The 22,728-nt window shown below is 36.5% G+C and overlaps 1 protein-coding gene across 2 annotated transcripts in view; it reads left to right on the top strand.

The window, feature by feature from the left end:
* Positions 1-22,728, top strand: part of RYR2 (ryanodine receptor 2) — a 775,249-nt gene that overhangs the window by 691,104 nt on the left and 61,417 nt on the right. For both annotated transcript variants that reach the window (XM_047762364.1, XM_047762363.1), the window contains 6 exons: positions 4,831-4,930; positions 6,606-6,685; positions 9,712-9,788; positions 10,996-11,069; positions 21,750-21,830; positions 22,517-22,605. In XM_047762364.1, coding sequence (XP_047618320.1) covers positions 4,831-4,930; positions 6,606-6,685; positions 9,712-9,788; positions 10,996-11,069; positions 21,750-21,830; positions 22,517-22,605 — 501 coding nt within the window. The remainder of the gene's footprint in view (positions 1-4,830; positions 4,931-6,605; positions 6,686-9,711; positions 9,789-10,995; positions 11,070-21,749; positions 21,831-22,516; positions 22,606-22,728) is intronic.

Raw genomic sequence — 22,728 nt, 5'->3', positions numbered from 1 at the left:
CTCCCTATAGAATTGCAGAGCACTTAATTTTCTGAATTAAAGTCAGTATCCTATACTTTTAAGGTTTAAAGAAATAAATAGGTAGATGAAGGTGTTTTTAAATTAGTATTGTGCTCAGAACAAATCATATTCCCTCTAATGATAAATCAAGCTAGCTTTACTAATTTGATAACCTCTGGTTTTAGAGTTACTCATTCTTTCATTTTATACTTTGCTAATGGAGCTTTTTGTGATTTAGTATACGTTTTATCAACAGGACCTTGAACTAGAACACCATTTCAACGCAGCTGGGTTTCATTGCTTTAGCATAGTATTAATTAGTTCTAAAAATGCTTAATTAGGGAAAATGATATTCCAGCCAAAATGCAAGTATATCTGATACGGGAAGAGGTTAGCCATAAAGTCACCCTACACAGCGTGTCTGACTTTCAGAGCCCCCAACACATTGTATGAGCTACATTTCTCTGGTTTATTGTTTTGTTGTCTCTGACACGTTAGTAAATCTTTGATCAGGATTTAAACAAACTTTGCTTTGGATAAACTCATTTTTTTCCTTTTTCTAATTAAAGAGGACATTAGAAATTATGAGAAGCAGAACTCTGGAAGATTATTGTAGTATATGACAATTAGCAACAAAGAGAATTGGTAATAATGAAAGGTACAGACAAAAAAATTAAGCTAAAACCTACAATTTGAGAACTACTCTTTTTTGTATGTGTATAATTCTATACTTCTTAAGACCATGTACTAAACTAAACATTGTACTAGCTTTTAAGCTCTTCAGATGAAAGATAATGTTTGAAAAATTTCAAATTAATCTTGCGTACTACATAATATCAGATTATTTAGTTCTATCATTCATACTTTTCTTGAACATCTTTTATGTGTAGGAAACTGTACTGGATATAGAGTACATGTGTAGTGGTGTCGTGTCTAATATAAACAAGCCAACAAACAAACCAGCTATGGTCCCTTTCTTCATGGAGCTTTGTTTCTAGAAAACTCCATGTACATTTAATTTTTTAAATTAAGTTTAAAATTTAATAATCTGGGGAACCATTCATTATTGAGTAAAGTTATAATCTTGTGATTCCCTAGCACTATGAGTCACCTCTATGTGAATGTGACTAATCTATAGTTTCAGAAGCTGGAATACAGAACAAAATTAGTTGAAGTTCTGGAAATGCAACTCTTAGCTGAACTTTCATTTTCCCTTAGTCTGAGTCTGCTTGTTTGTGTTGTAAACTGAACTATTAGTACCACTTCACTGCCTTTCAGCTTTGTCCTCATTGTTATCCAGTTAAATCTTCTATATTTCAATCTTTTTTTCCTCCAGTATTAAGATTCAGCATCACCTTGGAGATTCTGACTACATTTAAGATGCTAAATAAGATTATTTAATATTGACCCATGACATTACTACATTATGGGAAATACTTTTAGAATGGGTTCAGTTCCTGGAAATTTCTGTTCAAACTTATGACTGGCTTCCACATGCAATTTAAGAGGAAAACATTAAGAAAATCTTTTCAACAGTTGCCTGAAGGCTTAGAAATGTAAGAAAAAAAAAAAATGCAGGGCTTTTTTGGCGTGATGCACAATGCTGTCCCAAATGTCCATGAATCTAGGAAGGCCCTTCAGAAACAGTGTGAATTTCTTTGCTGTCATCAGACTGCCCTAGTTTAAAACATATTTTCATCTCCATTATGAAGAGTAACTATTTTCTCTATCAAGAAGCAGAGGATGGTGTGTTTTATTCTTGTCTCAATATTTTTTCCCATATAAGGCAGGTTTTTGAAGAATCAAATTTTTTGTTTGTTTTGTCTTTTCAGGTCTTTCTGCTCCCTCCCCCACCCCCATCCAGTGCTAAAAAAAAAAAAAATGAGGCACTCTTAGACAAAAGGGAAGATTATTAGCAATTTTATCACTATCTTCAGTTATACTGGGAACAACTCTCATGTTACATACTCCCATTTAATGACTGTGACTTTATCATAGATCTGATTTATAATCACCCTTGACTTTCAAAAGTCTCATAACAATCTTATTTGGAAAACAGCTGATAATTCTTGATTGCTTTTGGCAATCAGTACTTTTTGCCTAAGGGAAAATTCAAATTGTGGATCTGCTCCTTTTCCATTTTTATTTTTTCCCCTTAACCTTCCTTTGTTACCTTGTTAATTTAGACACCGAACTACAAGTTGAAGGTTTAATATTTTTTTAAGACCCTTTGGCAGTTCATGCAGAATTTGGAGTGGGGTAGACGAGAAACCCCACTTTTAAAAGAGTGCTTTTAAAAAGGTACTTGCAAAGGTTCTATTTCCTAAGTAAAATGCTTTTCAAAGATGTGTCTCCAGTTCTAATCTGCAGTAAGTTTGCAATGAAAGAACTTTTTCTTTCCACATAATCCATCATTTTATGGCCTGAAAACTTTCTCTTGGTTCACTTTCAAAGTTTTATTTTATTTTAATGTAGTAAGAAAATTTCCAGTGAGGAGAGTAAATTACATACCCAAAACCAGTTCCCAAAGGACAACAAAGTACAAAAAAGAAATAATACTAAAGATGTTCTGAAGAGCAAGCTTTCAACTCAGTGTGACACAGAAGTAATTTAAGAGCAATTGAACTGATCCTCCTTATGAAATAAGGTTTTTCTCCTTCTAGGTCAGTCTGTCTGTTTTGGCTCAACTTTTTTTTTTTTTTTTAAATGAGTCTCATCATCTCCCCCCAAATGTGGATTATTATTGAAACTTAGATGTTATATAAGCAAAGTGAGAGTGATATCTGCCCAGGGAGTTTACTTTGTAAGGAAGGCAATTTGATGTCTTGCCTTTCCTGGTCCTCTTGAGGTCCATCCATCATGAGTGATTTCAGTTACCAAAGAGGATGCTGGGACCTTAGAACCTATGGCGCAAGTTGTTCTGGCAGATTCTTGAGCTGGTCTACTTACTCTTGGGGCACAAACTGCGAGGGGTTTTGGTTTTTGTTTCTCCTCAAGAACATATGGCATGCTTCTTCCATCTTCTTTGGAACTTCCTGGTGACTATCTTTGTATGTTCTTTTGAGTCAATAGAAAAAAAATCACTCTTTCTAATTCGCTTGTCTCTCTAGTTGACGAAAATAATAGTTGCAGTTCCTTAAGCCAGTAATTTCTTATTGTTTCACTGGAAAACTCCTTCACCAAGGGAGCTGGTTAAGCTGGGAAATAAAATTCCATAAATAGCTCTGGCAATGGGAGGAAAGTCAAAGATTGTTGGGTCTAAAAGGAAGAATCAAATGTTGCTGACCAATTTTAAACAACACCTGAAGAGCAGATGAAAGGGTCTTCTTTCAGTTTTCCTGAAACTGTTGTAATGACTATATGGTTTTGTGTGTCTGTGTGGTTTTGTTTTTGTTTTGTTTCTGACTTCACAGGAAGAGGTTTAAACATGAAGGCAAACTTTTTAGATGTTAGCATGGCTACATATAAAGCAAAGCTGCCTTTTTTTTTTTTCTTTTCTCTGCTTCCATTTAGGCCTATCACATAATTTAAGAAAAAATAAAAATTTAACCACAGGAGCTCGAACTATAGTGTGAAAAAAAACCCTGATCAATTTTGTTTTCGCAGCACGATATTATCAAAGATTTAAGAGACAAATTTGCCAGCCTCGGCGAGAACTCTCTGGTAACAGCATAAATGTCTGTGTTGGTTGCTTTTGATTTAAAGGTTTCTTTTTTTTCATTTGTTTGAGCCCATTTCTTTCCCCCCCTTCCTTTTAGTTTACTTTCTTTTTCATATTCTGTAACTAGCAAGCCTTCATTTTTTAAACCTCTTCCATCTTCCAGTGTCTATTTTCCGTACTTTGGATGGAAAGTTTATGGCAGCAAAGCTGTCACTCTGGCTACTTCTGCTGCAGCTCTTCCTGCTCTTAGGTCATATATGTTTTGGCCGTTGTGTTTATGGACATGATACTAATTGACTGTTTCATGTCCCATTGACCAAGCTTCTCTACCACGCCATTTGATGGACGCGCTGTCATAGGGCTCTATGCAACTTTCATTCTGCAACTTATACTGCTTGGTTCCGTCTCAATTCTCCAGCGAACTAGATAGCTCAAGTGAATGATCCTACCAGTCTTGAACTTGCTGTGCCTTTATATTTTATGTTTATTTCCTCCTATATGTTTTCAGTGGTAGTTTAAGTGGAAAATAACTAACTCCAGCCATTGCTCTAGCAACACGATGCAGTATCATTTGTTAACAACAGAGAATACAAAATATAAAGGCACCTTGCTTCTTTTATTCTTTGGGGGGTTACCGGGGAGATCTGTATCATAAGTTTACTACTTAGTTGAAGCCTACCTTTTTATCCATATCAGCTTTCAATTTTGCTTAAACTCCAACACGTCTCAGTTAATGTTTTTTCTGTCATTCAGTGATAAACTTGCAACTCGAGCCATTTGCTGAGCAGTATCAAGTTATGGCCATGACTTGGGAGATGATTAAAAACGTGACAAACTGATGCACAAATAATATCATTCAGAAAGTGCAAGTTTCTATGATGAAGTACAGTACTTCAAAACTATGCTACAGGCTTTGGACTAATCTGATCATTACAATTGAGAAAATTCATCCTGATAAACCAATACCAAAAGTCTATCATGAGAAATATAAAGGGCAAAACCAAGAGTTGAATATGTTAACATCTGTTGAATAACATTGTTGGTGTTGAAATGGTCCATAATGTTGTCATAGAGCCCATACATGAAGAGATGACTAAAAAAATATGGTTTATAGAAAGCTGTTCTGCTTAACGACAGCCACAACTTAAATGGTTGGGATTTGTGTTCAGGAAAAAGAAATGGAAAAGCAAAAGCTTCTCTACCAACAAGCCAGGCTCCATGACCGTGGTGCTGCTGAGATGGTGCTACAGACCATCAGTGCCAGCAAAGGTAAGGTTCCTGACTCTACCTCTGAAGGGTTGATTCTTCAGAATTTCTCTTTAGTCCCTGGGAATCCCCCCTTTTTCTGGCCGCACCCATGGCACGTATAAGTTCTCAGATCAGGGATCAAACCCACACTGCAGCAGTGACAACACCAGATCCTTTACCCACTGAGCTACCAGGGAACTCCTAGAGCTCCTGTATGTAAATTCTACTGATTTAATTAGTCTCTGAATTTCTTATTCATGACTAGGTCGAGTGACTTGACAAATGGGCATTCTCATTTACTGTGTCCAAAGTTGATTTTTTTTTAAATCAGAGTCTTACTAAAAGATTCATTTTATTTCTGTTCACTAAGTTTGGGGAATTATTTGGAGATACACCTCAAACAAACTGATTGTGTAAATCAAGAGTAGGTGAAAGTTCTAGGAGAGACCAGATGGTAAATATTTAGCTTTGTGAGCCATTGAGGTCTCTGTGGCAACTCTCCAGATCTACTATGGTAGCATGAAAGCAGCTACAGACAGTACATAAACCAATGGTGTGGCCATGTTCCAATAAAGCTTTATCAGCAGAAACAATTTCCAAGCCGGACTTGGCCCTCAGGAACCTTCATAGAAATCTTTAGATTTTTTAAGTGAGTCACTTTTAGTAATTTATGTATTGTTGCCTTTTTTCACTAGTCAACCAATTCAAGATGATTTTTCTTACAACAGTAATACCTTCTTTGTGGAAACTTTTTACTGTAATTTGTAATGGAATGGAAAAGTTACAGTGGTTATTAAATACCCATCTCCAAATATAGGAATTATTTCACTTCTAAGATCAGTAGAGGTGACTAACGTAAAAATAAAATATACCAAATTATGGACAACTGGATGTAAAATTTTGTCATTACTTTCAATAACTTAAAATTGTAACTAGTTATCATAAAAAAGCAAGACTATAAACATATTCAGATATAAGTGATGAAACAGAACATATAAAAACTGTTCAAACTTTTTCTTGAGGGAATGGAGAAATTTACTTGTATGTCATAAAAATTAAAAAAAAATAATAATTGTAAGAGGAGTGCCCATCGTGGCTCAGTGGTTAACGAATCCAACTAGGGACCATGAGGTTGCGGGTTCAATCCCTGGCCTTGCTCAGTGGGTTAAGGATCCGGCATTGCCGTGAGCTGTGGTGTAGGTTGCAGACCCGGCTCAGATCCCGCATTGCTGTGGCTCTGGTGTATGCTGGTGGCTACAGCTCCGATTTGACCCCTAGCCTGGGAACCTCCATATGCCATGGGAGTGGCCCAAGAAATGGCAAAAAGACAAAAAAAAAATTTCAGTAGCTCCTATTCATTTTGATATTATTTCAGTATACATGATTAGCTTTGAATCTTAATCATTTTAGGTGTCAGCATTTCAAAATCAATTGTTTCTTCCTGTCCTTTTTTTTTTTTCCTATGTCCTCATAAAGTATCAATTCATGGATGTATTACACAAGTTTGAGTAAAAATAATGATGGCAAAACATGCATTATTACTCTTTTAATATATATATTTTTTCGGTCCCCTTCCATCATTAGAAAGATTTGTAAGAGGGTAATAATGACTTTGAACATGCGCATTTTGAGATAGGATTGGTTAATGTAGCAGGTGAAGTGATATAAAGAACACTATTTTTTAAATATTGTTAAGGTGAAACTGGACCCATGGTGGCTGCTACTTTGAAACTTGGAATTGCTATCCTAAATGGCGGGAATTCTACTGTGCAACAGGTAATGTCATCATTCCATTCACTTAACATGCTTTCAAACAGATGTGCCAGTAGTCATCCTGAACTACTTTAGTTACCCTAAAAAAAGATTAGTTGTACATTTTTTTCATTTACTATGTAAAATATGCCTTTATTTTTATGGTTATCTTTTCTCAGTATCTAAATATCTTCTGGGTAACACACTAAACACCCCACGTGGAACCCTGACTCTCTTTAGAAATCTGAAGTCATGTCATATGGTGTTGCCATTTGCAATGCTTCTCATGTGAATAAGTCAGTATACCAGCTGGTTTGTTTTAATAGTGAATAATAAATATTTTTACCTAGGGATCCTAGTTTGGGAGCATATTTTATAGTGTCATACCTCCTATAAATTTACTCTTCAGATTTTTTTGTGTGTATTTGGTATGAAGCTGGCTCCTAGGTTAACATGTAAACAGAAAGCACTGTTAAGAATTTTTCTAGTGGTAATTGTTTCTGCTCTCCTAAGATATGAGCAAATCACTTCCCAACCAAGTTTTATAACTATGTTCTGTTTAAAAGTTAGACATTGTCTGGACCAGGATTTTGATAACTTCAACCAGTTATAACAAAGAATGCGGTCCTTATATCCAATTGCAGGCCAAGGTCTGTGAGTCAGTTAGAACAAGAGTATTTGAGTGACTTAAAAATCTTTCAGAAATAGACTGTCACAGGAGTGTACTGCATACCTTTCAGGACACCATTCACATATCCAACATTGTGGCTCTGAGTTCAGATGAAATTCTTATGCTTATTGAAAAGTATCAAAGTAAAACATAATTTAAGCATCAGTCTGTGTTATTCTGAAACTAAAATCTCCATTTTTTAATATTTTGGCTTCTCTATGCAAAGATATGTATTTATGTATGATTTATGAACAGGAAAGTAGTAACTATCCTTTCTTAGATAAGTTTTAGTGAGGCAGGTAAAGGGCTACCCTAACTGAAGGAAAGGAGGGCTAATGAGAATCATAGAATGTTTGACTTCAGGTTGCTGTGAACCTCAGAATCCCTACAATGGGATAAAGCTATGAATTGTTCTCCTAGAAGAACTAAGAGTCTAAGAAAAGGAAAGCAGAGAAAATGTGGGGCTTTCTTTTGGGTTGGCAAATGGTAGACTAGGTTAAATAAGGACTCAGAAAAGCATCATTATGTTTTCTCAAATTGTGTACTTTCTTCTGCAAATATAATCATTATATCTCAGAACTACAAGAGAACAGAGACATAACCTAAGCTGGGTTCTAAGCTTTTTCTGTTTATTGCTTCTGACGGTTCGTTGAAATCTCTGGCCTCCTCTCAGTGTAATGTTAATAAATGTACAAGGTAAAATTACACAGGTTGACCAAGGAAACCAAGAATACTGAATGTGTTTATCAAAATATTATAAAACATGTTTTTGTAAAGCAATATATGTTTCCTTATGAACTCATTAAGTAAAATACCTGGTATTTGGTCTAACAGTTATTGAGAAGAAAAGATGTGTCTAAATGTTTTTAACTAGCTACAACTGTAATGAGATATGAAAATATTTGAAATTTTTATTGGTGACAAAATCATGGTCACTACCAATCCTCCTTGTGTTTGTTGCTTAGATTACTAGTTGAAAGAAATTCTAAATTTCAGTTAGAAGTTAGTAAAAGAAAAATAAAGGTGAATTTTTTACCATCCAGTTTGCAGGTGTTCTTTTTTGATGTCCATGGTAAATGACTACATGACTTTTTTAAAAAAAGGAAACATAAAGAAAACCTACCTGATCTCTCCACAATAGTTATCAAGAATTTCCCTTGACTTAAGAATTACTTCAAAGGACCTTAGAAATATAGTGTTCGTTCAGAAATCCTTGGAGCCAAGAGAACCTTGAGAGACTGTTTAATGAGTGTACTTGTTATCTATACAGATCTTTTTTCTCTAAACATTCAGATATATATTCTACCACCTCCCTTTGACCTTGTAAGCCATATTCATTTTGTTTTAAAAGACCGGTGTTTGATAAGTGCTTCATGTTTTATTAGACCAATATGTTGTCACGCACACCCCAAAATGGCTGTATTTTTGTGTGTTTGTGTGTATCTATGTATATAGGTGTATGCATATGTGTATGTATATATACATAATTTAGCCTCACATAATTTAGTTTTATATTACCTTCAATTCTGATTTCTGAAAAAAAGATTACTACCAAAATTTTGACTGCTTAGCTGAGCCCTGTCTAGACAGCACTGATTATAAGAGGTATTCCATTCTATTCAAGATTCAGAGAAGAGCAGTATCTTTATTTTGCTAAAACCTTTGGTGTGCCTCCTGTTATCTTATCTCTTATGTACCTCTTATTTGAAACTTCCGGCCAACTTTATGTAGAAGCACATTAGAAGCAGCTATTTCACTATGATATGTAACAGTGCATTAACAAGGTGGCTGGCATTTTTTTTATATTTATGCTTAATCAAAAGTTTAACCAGAGAATCTGGACATCATTCTGAAGACAGAGGAGAAATATTAGTAGTCCAATGAATGCTACCAGTCCTTGGGGTTAGAGACCATGGAAATGGAAACTGAATTTCTGTCTGTAATAGCGGCGTATGGTAGTCAGAGCTCTCAGAGTGTAGTGCTCTTTAAGGAACCCACTTTTGTATGGGAACCTATGACTAGCATCCAGGTAGGCCTTCTCCCCAGTAAGTACTAAGCAGCTGAGTCTCCAGATACTTAGAGGACTTGAAAAAACTATGAGTATTACTTCCCCCCAACATGTATGCTACCTATGGTGTTTTGTAAGCAGCTCCCTCATTCCAAGTCATGTGCATGTCCTGAATATAGAAATGTCCTCCTCTCTTGCTGTGACATGCTTGTCACTGTCTCACAGTAAAGATGATGTCCACTATGTTTGTGTGCACTGGATGTTTTTTATCTTTATTTCAGACCAGAAAGGATGTTTTTGTTGTTTCTTTACCTACCTAACAAAAAACAAGATTTGTGTTCAGTGACCACATGGTGTGTCTGTTTACTGTAGAAAATGCTTGAGTACCTCAAGGAGAAAAAGGATGTGGGCTTCTTTCAGAGCCTTGCGGGCCTGATGCAGTCATGCAGGTAAGCACAAGCTTTTCTTGCTTTGGTTCTACTCAGTGGCTGTATCTTTTCAAGTACTTGTTTTTCGCTACTGACAGTACTGATGCATAGAAGAATGTTTCATGATTAAACACACTTTCAAGTGGGACTAATATGGGAAAGTGTCTTCTATTCTATCTTGTTGTTAGGTGTTAGTAAAGTCGTAATTACTAACATAATGTTGATAATGTCATAAGGAGTTCCCTGGTGGCCTAGCAGTTAAGGACTCAGTATTGTCACTGCTTTGGCTCAGGTTACAGCTGTGGCTTGGGTTCAGTCCCTGGCCCATGAAATTCTGCATGCTGTGGTTGTGGCCAGAATTTTTTTTTTTTTTATTTTAAATGACTTAAGATAGTATTCCCTGTGCTTCAAGAGGGGACTTGGAGACTTAGTGTGCCTTCTGCATACTTGAAAATGAATAGTGTAGGGTTTTTAAGAGACCCATAAGAAAAATCCTATTTCATTTTTTCTGGGAGCTTTTAGACTGCTTCTCATCTTCCCTAAATAAATGATCCTTAACCAACAAATTATGATGATCATTTTGTATTTTTTACAGTATTCACAATCATTCAGAGCATTTGGCTAAGGAAGCTGACACATACTTAATAAGTTATTCCAAGTAGAAAACCATGATTATTATAATGGTGTTTCAGTGTATCTGCTGACTTTGTCATGTTCTCCCTAAGTTAAAACCCATTAATACCATATGTTTGACTTTCACATGGGTCATTTCAGTGTGAGCTCTGGAGAGAAACTATATGCTCCTAGGAAAATACTGTTTGGGTCGTGGTATATTTTCAGTATATGATAACATTTGGTTCAATTTCAAGATAAAGAGTTTTTATTATTTATTTATTTATTTATTTTTGCTTTTTAGGGCCTCACCCGTAGCATATGGAAGTTCCCAGGCTAGGGGTGGAAACTGAGCTATAGCTGCTGGCCTACGCCAGAGCGACAGCAATGGCAGATCTGAGCCACCCATGTGACCTACATCGCAGCTCATGGCAACACCGGATCCTTAACCCACTGAGTGAGGCCAGGGGTTGAACCCGTGTCCTCACGGATACTGGTCGGGTTAGTTTCCACTGAGCTGCAATGGGAACTCCTAAACAGTTCTTAGACATTTGCTCTCCTGAAGAAAGAAAATCTACCCTTCATCCTCTAAATGTTTTTCTCCCTGTTATTGCAGTGTCCTCGACCTAAACGCATTTGAGCGACAAAACAAAGCTGAAGGACTTGGGATGGTGACAGAGGAAGGATCAGGTATTGATCAGTTAAATTCAAAGGGTCACCTGTCCCCACTTCTTCCCTCACATGAATCAGTTATCCATGACCTTTTCACTCCAGAGAGATACAAGGTTATTTTTAAATGAACACAATGCTTATGCGACTCATTTAAAAGTTCAGAGTTGAACACCCACACAAGTCACACCCAACACCCAGCCTTCCTCGTTGGTCATGGACTGCTTTGGTTTCAGACCTGCTGTCCGTGACCTTTCCTCTAGTTAAGTAGTAGATGAAGATCCCTTATTAGAGAATTACTTATAAAATTATAAATCACATGAATTAGAAAATGCTTAACTTTCTTTGGTCACTTTAGGAAACTGTTCGGCTTTCAAATTCCTCAATCTGATTAGGGTAGCAAAACTCTGAGATCCTGCAGTCCACCACCATTCTTACGATCTCCTCCCTTTTAATATAGTTCTGCTTCTTTCTCGTATCTCCATTTTGCACATCCAGATTGTTTAAGGGAATAAATTACAGAGTAATTTTTGTGTTTAAATAACTCTGATCACTTAATTTACATGTGCACAAAAGTAATGACTCAAATAGTCTTAGAGCTTTTCTCTCTATAAATAGTTGGAAAATTTGGCACACAGTGCATTTAAATCAGAAATAATTATTGCTGCACGTATATTTAGTAAGAAAAAAGTCCTTTCAATGTTTTTGGTTTTGATTTGCTTTTATTCTTCTGTGTTTGATTTTTTTTTTTTTTTAATGATTTCAGTTTTAGTAAGGCCTAGCATGTTTATGTGTTTTTGTTTGTTTGGTCCAGTTTGAAGTTGTGATCTTATCACCATATTAGTTTTGGAACATGCAGTCTTCTATACAATTTTATTGCAAAACATAAATTTTATCCCTCCTGCCATTTGTAGTCTGCTTACCTTTCTGAAATATTTTAGAATTAGCTAATCTTTCAAAGTATCCCTGTATATTTTTGTTCTCACAATAAGAAAAAGAGCTGCATTTTTCTTCCTGTATTTTAAAGATTATCATTAGTACATATTCTACGGCTATTGCTACTAATGAATATAGCCTATGTAATTTTATTTCCTGCCTGGCATTTGAGTGTATAGGTTCAGTCATCAGTATTTGTCATACAGTTCCTTAATTGGGTTAGCTACCTTCAAGGAAAATCACCAGCAGAATTCCAGACTTACATTGGTTTTCTGAAAATGCACATCAAGCCTGGAAGTCCTTACTGATGTTTGTGTGGACAGTTACAACCCCTGGCCCAAGGGACCCATCAGGAGAACTCAGAGCCACTGAAAATCTCAGGTCCTGTTATCCGAATGCCTCTCAGATCTCACAGAAATCCTGGGCATTTTCCAGCTCTAAAGTGCCTAAAACTGAATGAGTTCTCGGTCCAACATGAGTTCTCTGACTTCCCTGTCTTGGTAGCAGACATCGATTTCATTTTTCCCTGCAGTTATTACCTAAAGTACCACAGGTTCTGAACAGCATCCCATTCATCATCCTGAGTCCCTTTTTTATTTGCTTTATTTATTTATTAGCTTTCTCAAAGGGCCACACAGGTTTATTCCACTGGGCCTCCTATCCTTTGTCAGCCAGACGTGAATTGGAATAACACTTGTGAGTCCCAAATCAGAAATAACTTGGTGAGAGTGACCATCCCGATGTGAAAATTAGTTACTTCTCTCAACAGGAGATTGGTTTGGGATGTTTATTCTTTTAAAAAACACGCACAGGAGTTCCCTGGAGGCGCAGTGGGTTAAGGATCTGGTGGTGTCGCTCTTGTGGCTTGGGTTCCATCCCTGGCCCAGGAATTTCCGCATGCCACAGGTGTGGCTGGGTTTAAAAAAAAAAAAAAAAAAAAGACACACACAAAAATGATTGCCTAAATTGATTAATACGTTTTCTATTTTATTTCCTTATGAACAGCAAAACAAAAACAAAATCTCAACTTCTTTCTTTTTCCCCATTTCCTTTCCTTTCAACTCCTATAAATGTACCACCCTCCTTTCCTCAGTCATCACTCATGAGCGTGGTAATTATTGCAAATGAACTGCCTTCTCTTTCTTGCTCCTTTATTTGTTGTTAGCTTTGTGTACAGTCTTGATAGTGACGGGTTTTGTGTGTTTTTTCCTTTTATAGACCATTTTAGCCAGTAGATTGTTTACTTTCCATCATTATGCATCGTGTTATTTTTAAAACTTATTATCAAGCTTTCCTTTTTTTTTTCTATGAGGATATGCAGTTATTAACATATTAGACATGCAAGGGCAACCAGCATTTCAATTATGTTTTTGAATTTGTCTTATTCTGTTTTTGTTTTGTTTTGTTATGTTTTTCAATTTAAAAAAAGTTCTAGTGGACCCACTGTTTGCAATCGTTGTGTAAATGAATGAATCGTAGCTGTGTGCTGTAGTCTCCCTGTGGCGTTTCTGTCTTGGACATACTGTGGCTTTATGGCTGCACCAGCTGGTGCACAGGAAATCAGTGCTGATCCAGGGTGGGTGGTGGATGGGCTGAGTATCCTCCTGGCCATTGGGCTGCTCAGTTCCCTTCCAAGTATTGAGAGACCTACAGAGTTTGTCTCTATTCCTTTGAAAGCATCACACATTAGAAAATCTCCTAAAATAAAAACAAACTTGCATTCTGGAGATCAAATTTAAAGAATAGTGGAAACAGCCAATTTTTCCTCTTCAAGCTAGTGTAACAACAGAGGTGGCATTGGTATTGCAGAGTAGTCTCTAAAAGACATTACATACAGTGGTAATAAAGAAGAGATGAATAGCCCTTAGGATGGTCAACAGAGCTTCAGAGATGATGATGTGCTTTCAGAATGCACACTATTGCCATAATCAAGAGACCTATTAGAAAAACATGCGATGACAACTCATTAGCTCTATGAATAGTGTACCATTTTCCAGATTGAAAACACCTTCCTGACTCTTTATTTGGCATGTTTAAAAAATTTCTGTTACATGGCCATTCTCTTAAGATTCTACAACTGTTATGAAAAGCCTTCACCCTCATAGGAGAAAGCAAACCAGTGATTCCTCTTGGAAGATGTAAGAAAAGGCTGAAAAAAAGTGAAATCTGCTAGTGATATTGTTGCCTCAAAGCATGAGGCTTGAGCAGTATTAAACTCAGTACTGAGAAAATAATTTGATAGATCTCAATCTCCATCTTAACCATCTGTCTGTTATTAAACTAAATCTCTTCCTGATGATGATAAAAATGACTGTAAATTATATCACCATGGAAAATGTATAACTTAAATGCATGAACTTTCTGATGCCCACAAATTTCCATGGGGTATTTCCCCCCATTTTATAAATAAGGAGAGTGAGGGACAGAGAGATGATGCGGCTTGTCCAAGGTTGCACAGTGAAGGGGCAGGGTCAAGACTGAAATGCAAGCCCTCTCCCTCTATTTAATGTGCCAGTTCCACAAGGCAGCTCTATCTACACCCCCCCCCATCCTTTAATAAGACTTTAGGGGGATTATTTTTTGTCCAGCATATTGACTTATGTAGAATTTTTGGCCCTTTAATGTAATGTCTGTCTTCAAAAACACCTATCTATTGGGAGTTCCCTTGTGGCTCAGCGGTTAAATTTCCAGCATTGTCAATACTGTGGCTGAGGTTCAATCCCTGACAAAGGAACTTAACTCATGCCACACAAGTGGCCAAACAATAGCAACAACAAACTGAAAAACAACAACAACAAAAAAAACCACCCATCTATTGCAAATTTTTGCATTAATTTTGTTGAAGTTTTAGTATCAATTTTAAACCTTTTATGGTTACACATGATATTCCTCATTTGGTATTGAGATAGCATTAGGAAGTACATGCTTCTTTAAGGTTTGTATACAGTTGTCCCTCAATATCCATGAGGGTTTGGTTCCAGGCCCCCCCACTCCCTCACAGATATCAAAATGCACAGATGCTCAAGTCCCTTATATAAAACAGCTTGACATAGTCATACCTCTGCATCTGCAGATAGAGAAGGTCCACTGTATAAGAATCTCAAACTAATTGTTTATATCTCTTTTTCTACTGCTGTTATTGTCATTTACGTTTGCCCTGTATGCTTACCCCACCTTACTAAATTTCCCCCATTTCTGCAAAAGCCTGGACCTCCTCCTTGTTTTTTTCTCTTTTTTTCCCAAAGGTTCTTCAGCAAATGTGTTTAGATTTGTGATGTGCTGAATGTTGTCCTTTCTGTATATTTTTGAGTCATATGTGTTTTATTTTAACGTATAATCAAGTTCAAAACCAAAAACCTATATGAATATTGGAAATTTCATTCCATCCTTAGATTTTTAATTTGTCTTTTCTCTGTACCATTTAATGTCATTACTAATTCATTATGAGTTTGAAAGTGCAATTTTCCTTCCTTCAAACTTCTTGAAATATAGTGGAAGATAACTGCATTTTATTTTTGATCACTTTGCATTTTATTTTTATCACTTCATAAGCAAGGTGAGATTTTGAAGCTGATCTGATTTCTCAGAAATTGTTCGATTTTTAAAAATTTTACATAATACAGGTTAAGCTTCTTAAATTTCCACTTGTATCTGATGATGTGTAACATTGAGGTTCTTGCTGATATATTTGTAGTGACCTCATAAAGCTTATGTGAGGTTGAAGCAAAAAGGAATTGTTTTTCATTAGTTTATCAAAAGGATATTTAAAGCAACCTTTAAATATTGGCTACCCCAATTTTTTGTCACTGTTGTTAGTGCTTAATTATTTCTTGGCTGTCTCCCACCCCAGATTTTCAAAGTACTTTCACAAGTGTGATTCACGGCTAGCATTTGGGCTCTGACTGGGCTACTATGCCATTCCTGTGGGTACATGTTCTCTTCAAAGAAAGCCTGTGGGTTCATGGCACTATAAATCAGTTTTCTTAACATCCTTGCACAGTTCTTAAACTCTGCAGCACTCATTTAAATTTGAGTGGCTGTTATATGCTAGACATTGTCCTAGGCATTGGAGTTCTTTAGGAGCCCAGTATCATGTAGACAGATGTGTAAACAAACAACTTCAGAACAAATACCTTTAGCCCTTTATGTAGGAGGACCTGAGTTGATACTTAGTGTCATGATCTGTGCACACATGTTGGAAAAGAATTTTCAGACTCGCAGACTCGCAGACTCGTACTGGGGTGAAGAGAAAGTAGTTTATTGATAAGAGATGGATGCTGCTAGTGCAGCAGGAAAACTTCCTGATAATTAGGGAGAGCCAACACTGAGTGTCTCTTAATAACCCAGGGAGAAGAGAGGGCTTAAATACCCACTGACCTGCTGATTGGTTGGATAAATAGGGGTCTTAGGATACACTTGGTGGGGGGGGGTGTGTGTGTGTGAGGGCTCTATAGGGGCAGGGTGAGGAATTGGCCATATACCTTTCCTAGTAGGGTCCCGAAGGACTAGGCCAGGTTGCTCAAGGTGGGGAAAGGGCATTACAGTAAGATAGGTGGGGCAATGATAAGGGTCTGGTAATTCTTGTAATCCAGAGGCTTTGAGTTCAGTCTCCCTTGAAGGGGCCTTGATACCCTCAGGGAAGGGGAAAGTTCCACTACAGACATATTATAGAGCGGAAGTCAAAGTTTATCTGACAGATTGCAAGGCAAAGAAAGGCATTCCAAGGGAAGGGATCAGCATAGGCCAAGTTTAAGGCACAAAACATATTAGAGGACAGCAACAAACCTAGTGTGGCTGAACAGCTGAACAGACATGAACCCACTACAGAATAGAAAGAGTTTGTGGGAGGCCCCAAAGAGCCTTCTTTGCCCTCCAAGGAGTTTGTGCTTTCTTTCTGAGACTGTGGACAGTCATTAAATAAGTTAACACTTAAGTGATGTTGATACTGTGTTTTGTGCGATGATCTACCTGGAATTCAGTTCCTACCTTCACCGTTTAAAATGTGTCCATTAGAGCCTGCTGACATTAAAAGGCACAAATTTCTCATTTCTCAGCCAGGCTAGCTATCTGAAGATAGTGACCAGCATGATTTCCTTCCTGGCCCTTGGAGAGCTCTGTTTAATGATGGGTTGCAGGGGATTCTTCAGAGTAGGCTTTTCATGATTACTATACCAGGAATCAATCTGTTTATCAGGAGGAGTATTATAATCAGATTGCCTAGAACTGCTGTTGTCAGCAACAAGGTGTAAAATGGGTGTCCAGCCTGAAGGCACAGAGATCAGTTAGGGTGTTGGTGGCTGGAATGCATGAAGGAGTAAGGATTTCAGTTGGAGTAATGACAACTGAAAGGCATTAGAAGAAGGCTACAAGAGAAACTATCTGCAAATCATGTTTGAAAGCAAAAGATTTTTCCCTCCACAGCTAACCTATAACTTTAATTCTGTTATCCATGGGTCATACCTAATTTATTTCACACAGTTGGTTATTTTTATCAACTAGGAATACATTTTTCCCTCCTATAACTTTAACTTTAATTCTGTTATCCATGGGTCATACCTAATTTATTTCACACAGTTGGTTATTTTTATCAACTAGGAATACATTTTATACACTGATATCAGGTTATTACCTTAATTTAAGAACATGCACGTAATGGAATTATAAGGATTTGTCATAGCCACAACCCACTAGAATTCTATATTTTAGAAATGCAGGGTTTGTTTTTTCTTTTTTTTTTTCAACTTGTGACTTCTCGCCATTAAAACATCACATTTATTCCTATTGTGCTTTGCGTATTTCAGAGCAGTTGTGCTTGTTTGAACCAGTTTAGTTCTTCCAACAGTGCTATGAAGTAAGGTAGTTAGGAGATCATTAATTCCTATATCAAAATGATGAAACAAAGGTTCAGAAAGGTGAATTGACTTTTCTAAAGCTGCATGTCTAGAATATGGTTGTCCTTGGGTTCTAAAATTGCTGAAAACAAATTAGGAGTTCACAATCTAAATAACACAGTCATTGATTGATTATCAGTGTGAACTAATTGATTGATTATCAATGTGAACTTTATGAAGTTTAAAAACCATGGCACAATGATTTCAGAAAGACCATACAATATTGAAATTATCAGTTTATTGCCTGACTGTGAACTTCTTGAGATCAGAGATTATTTGCATTAACTTTTGTATTCTTAGCACCTCACATAGTGCCTGGCAAATAGGAGACACTTAATGAATGCTCATGGAAGTTTATCGAATTTAAGTCCTTTACCTGTTAACAGCTGTAGGACGGTAGTCAAGTGACTTAATTTCTCAGTTGTCTACACAAAATGGGATTCATGTCACCTCATTTATAGGATTATTGTAAACCTGAAATGAAATGATGAGAAGACAGATCTAGCACAATGCCTAGTGCATGGTAGTCACTAACTAAATTCTGTTTGTAAATCTATTTAAAATTTTGCATTCTTTGTTGGTTGTTGTAATATTATTTAAGCAGCCGTATTTAAACCACTTAATCAGTAACATTAAAACTACCCACATGGAATCAAACACCTGATTTTTCACCATTTAAAAATACTTTTTTTAGCCTTAACCCTTCAGTTTTGCCATATACAAAATAGTTATTTAAGTCCTCTAAAAGTTAGTAATCAGAATTATTTCCTCCATTGCGGTGGGGGACTCTTGAGATCTGTTTAACAATAGATTAAAGGGAATTATTCATTGTGGCCCATCTCATGTTTCGTGCTGCTCACCCTTTATCTTTGCATTATTAGAGATATACACATGACAAGACCCTACAACAAGGGGATCTTAATCTTCTGGAGTCTATTTATGCTAATTCAACTATTTCTTTGGAGAGTAGTCTTTTTACTTTTTTCATTAATTTTAGTAACATTTGTATATTAATAATAAAATCAAGATTTGTCTGGAGATAAGACTGTGAACTTTGAGCTATATTCATGGATATTCTAAGTAAAAACAACTTTCTTTTTTGAACTTTATCCTCTATTAAATGGATAAATCAGTTGTGGGTAGAAAAGCCCTCAAAAGTATTAACTTCTTAAATCTCTGAAAGAGGAATTACTTTTTATTGGTAGCTTGAATAAAGAAGGTCTACCTCATATCATTTCCAAGTGAAAATTGATATATTTGAAAATATTTTGGTCCATTAAATTTAAGATGGCTTTTTGAAAATATAAACATGCTTAATACCTATGTTCAAATAGCCATAGTTATCAGATAGGCATGTTGTTCTCATCTTTATTTAGTGTAATTGTCACTGCTTCTAATAATATTAATCTTTCCACAGTTGATCAAAATGGTCACATAGATTATGCAGACCCAGCGAAGTAGACAGTGTACATATCACGTTCATTTTATGGGTGAGAAAACTAAGGCACCAAGAACAAAGTCATCATCAGCCATAGTATCAGACTAACTCTCCCTTTATTACAGTATTAGTCATTATACCCCTTTTAATTAAAAATGAAACCAAAGGAAAACCCTGCACAATATCTACAGTTGGCAGTCATGCAGCTATTGCAAATAATATTGTAAGAATGTGAGAGCACTTTCAACTATGTTTTACTCCATTTCGTTATTTATTATTAACCTTAGTTTCCATCCGACAATGGAATTTCTTTTGCATACATCACAAAATGGACTGTTGCTCCTGTACCTTCTGCAGACATAAAGCCATCCTTCATCTCTGTTGTTGCACCACCTACACGCAGCATGGGCAGTGGCAGCATTTTAATTGGATAGTAATGTGTTCATAAAGCGAGAACATCTAGTTAATACCTGTGTCACCTGATGGTGAATGAAGGCTTGATCCTTTCTCCCTCTCCCTCTTGTTCTGCTGTGTGCAGCGTGTCCTATGTCAGCAAAGTTACTTGTATGTGTTTGGGTATATAGTCCAGAAAATGTCATGCATGCCAACAAAATATAAAACCTTCTGTTGTAAATCAATGTGCATCGTATAGAGCATTTTCAGGTACACTGGTCAACTCTGTGATATTTATTTCAGTGTTCACTTTTCTGAATCCTTCCTACCAAGGGTTACTTATTCCATACTCAATATATGAGCATTGAAAGTATGTACATGGTTTTATTGATTCGATTTTCTGAAAAAAAAATTTTAGATGGTTCCCCCAAAAAGAAACAATTACATCTGTCTAACTCGTAGTATTTTGATTTAAATATCATTTTAAAGACACTTCTGATTAAAATAGCTCAAGAAATGATACTAAAGGTCATCACTGGAGAGTTTAGCTTGTTTGCTGGGCCTAGACCAGGCCATTGTTCCCCTGTCCTGGCATGAATGTAAACACTGAGGAATAGGCTTATCAGCCATGTATTGAGATTCCCAACAATGTGCATTTCACACTTAAACTTGCCACATCACATCTGTAGACATGGTGCTTTTAGTTTGGTCACCACATATCGTATCTTACAAGCTAACAGGGAAACGAGTACAGTGATTTTATGTACTTTTTTTAATGTTTATATTAGTTTTCAAAATGGTTTTGCTTCCTAACCCTCCCATTATATGAAGCCTCTCACTTTGAAAGTCACAGACTGCAGACTGGTAAGTCCATCAACTCTTTGTCATTATGATCATTCATAATTTTAGTTGTAGTAAACACATGATCATTACATAGTTTTCTTTTGTAGCCCAAAGTATTTCCAGTCTGAAAAGTTATTATTTTTTTAAATACATGATTACATTCATTCACTTGCCAAACAACTTTTTTTTTTTGTCATTTTGCTTTCTAAACAAATTTAGATTCCAGAGAATACACTCATGATGTTGACTGTGTCTTTTCATAGACACTCTCTGCTTTGAAAATCAACTTTCATTTGTGTGGTGCCTGTTTTTTGTTTGTTCGTTTGTTTCCTTCTTTGTGTTTTTGCGTTTGAAGTAACTTGTGGTCAAGAGACATTTAAACTGAAATGTAGATGAAATATCTGAACCCTTTTCTGAGGCTTCATTCTTGCCCCACACGTACAATTAGTGTTTAATGATACAGGACAGCTCCTGTGGCTCTGCCATGTCTTCTGTTTCACGTTTCTTTGTTAGATTTAGTTCTACCAGCAGGAGCTACCAAAGTCTACCTTTTGGTTTGATACTTAGAATTAGGTCTGCTTGCCAGTTCTTCCTCCTCTGGAAGGAATGCTCCAACCGATGACATCGCTACATAAACAATCTCCCTCGAGAATTGATTGACATGAGTTAATAAAACATTTTTTAGTCATTTAGAGTTTTCACCCCAAAATCCTTTCATTAATATTGGAGTAAAAGAAACTCTCAGCCCTGTTTTATTTATGCATTGACTGCTTTTTCATTGAATCACCTGGTCCTCCCCAGGGAAGAAAGCAGATTTAACTTCACATTTGTAAGAGACGCAGAGATCATTCCTACACACACCTTACCAAAAAGAAAGAAATATAGAAAGAAAAAAAAGTTTAAATCTCTATAAATCTCTTCAGATTGTCTCTAAAATGTTGCCAAACCCATGCTGCTACTTTTAACAGAGAGGTTTCTGAGTTTTTAAGATTCAAATGTTCTTTTCTTACCCAGAAAAAGTGCATCTATCTGTCAAGCGCATGGTCTTATGAGCTTCAGATAGAAAAGTGGCTATGATTTGTGACTGTTTTTGGTTCAGAACGATGCTAGATCAACATGCAAGTTTGATGGAGGTGGGGGTAGAAGGGGAGGGCGGGGCTCAGGACATTGATAACATGGGTTGCTCTGGACTTCCTGCAGGAGAGAAGGTTCTGCAGGATGATGAATTCACCTGTGACCTCTTCCGCTTCTTGCAACTGCTTTGTGAGGGACACAACTCAGGTTCGTGAGACCCCAGACTGTCTGCTGCTTCCCAGAAATAAGTATTTTGAAGTCAGTAGTCATTGGAACCCGTTAGTTTCAATTATGCATCTTCCTTTGAGTCAAGAAACAGTTCTTGAGCATTACCTGGTACATTAGCACTGGAATATTTTCTACGTGGCATTCCTCTTTCAAAGTCCTTTGCTAGCCATTTCACTTAACTCTAATTCGTTGTTCTCACACTAGGTAGCTTAACACGATGTATTTCCATTCGTTGTTTCTACATCTAACTCTCTGCCAGGCTTGTGCCTCCATGAAGGCAGGAACTTTATCTTTTCTTTCTGTTTCCCTGGCACCTAACACAGACCTGAGGAACGAGAAATTGCTGCATAAAGCATTTTATTACTGTATCCTACTGACGCAAGTCTTTTTCAGTAAATCACTTGCCCAGAGTCCTAGAGCTGGGAATCAGGAAACAGGTGTTAGATGAAATTTGAATATCAGTATTCTGTGAAGTACCTGGATATGTTTTTGAGGCACTCACTTTTTATGGAAAATACACATTATTCAATATTAAAACTATCAGATATAACACTACACTTAGCCTCAAGGATTTTGCTAGAGACATCATTTGCTTTTGAAGTTTTTCAAATAACTCATTTTAAATTTTTAAACGAGCTCTACTAATATCTTTTGCTCTTATGTAGATTTTCAGAATTATCTGAGAACTCAGACTGGCAATAATACAACCGTCAACATAATCATCTCTACTGTAGACTACCTCCTGAGAGTGCAGGTATGTTGCCTCATGTTAGTAATAAATTAAGGGGTGGCTTAGTCCACACACTATGACAGGGTTATGAAACTGCTGTGTTGTGATGTGCTCTGATTTATGAGGTCAGAATTTGTTGAGGTATTT

Source organism: Phacochoerus africanus, chromosome 15, assembly GCF_016906955.1.
Source record: "Phacochoerus africanus isolate WHEZ1 chromosome 15, ROS_Pafr_v1, whole genome shotgun sequence".
NCBI classification, from domain to species: domain Eukaryota; kingdom Metazoa; phylum Chordata; class Mammalia; order Artiodactyla; family Suidae; genus Phacochoerus; species Phacochoerus africanus.
This window is presented reverse-complemented; position numbering and strand designations above follow the sequence as displayed.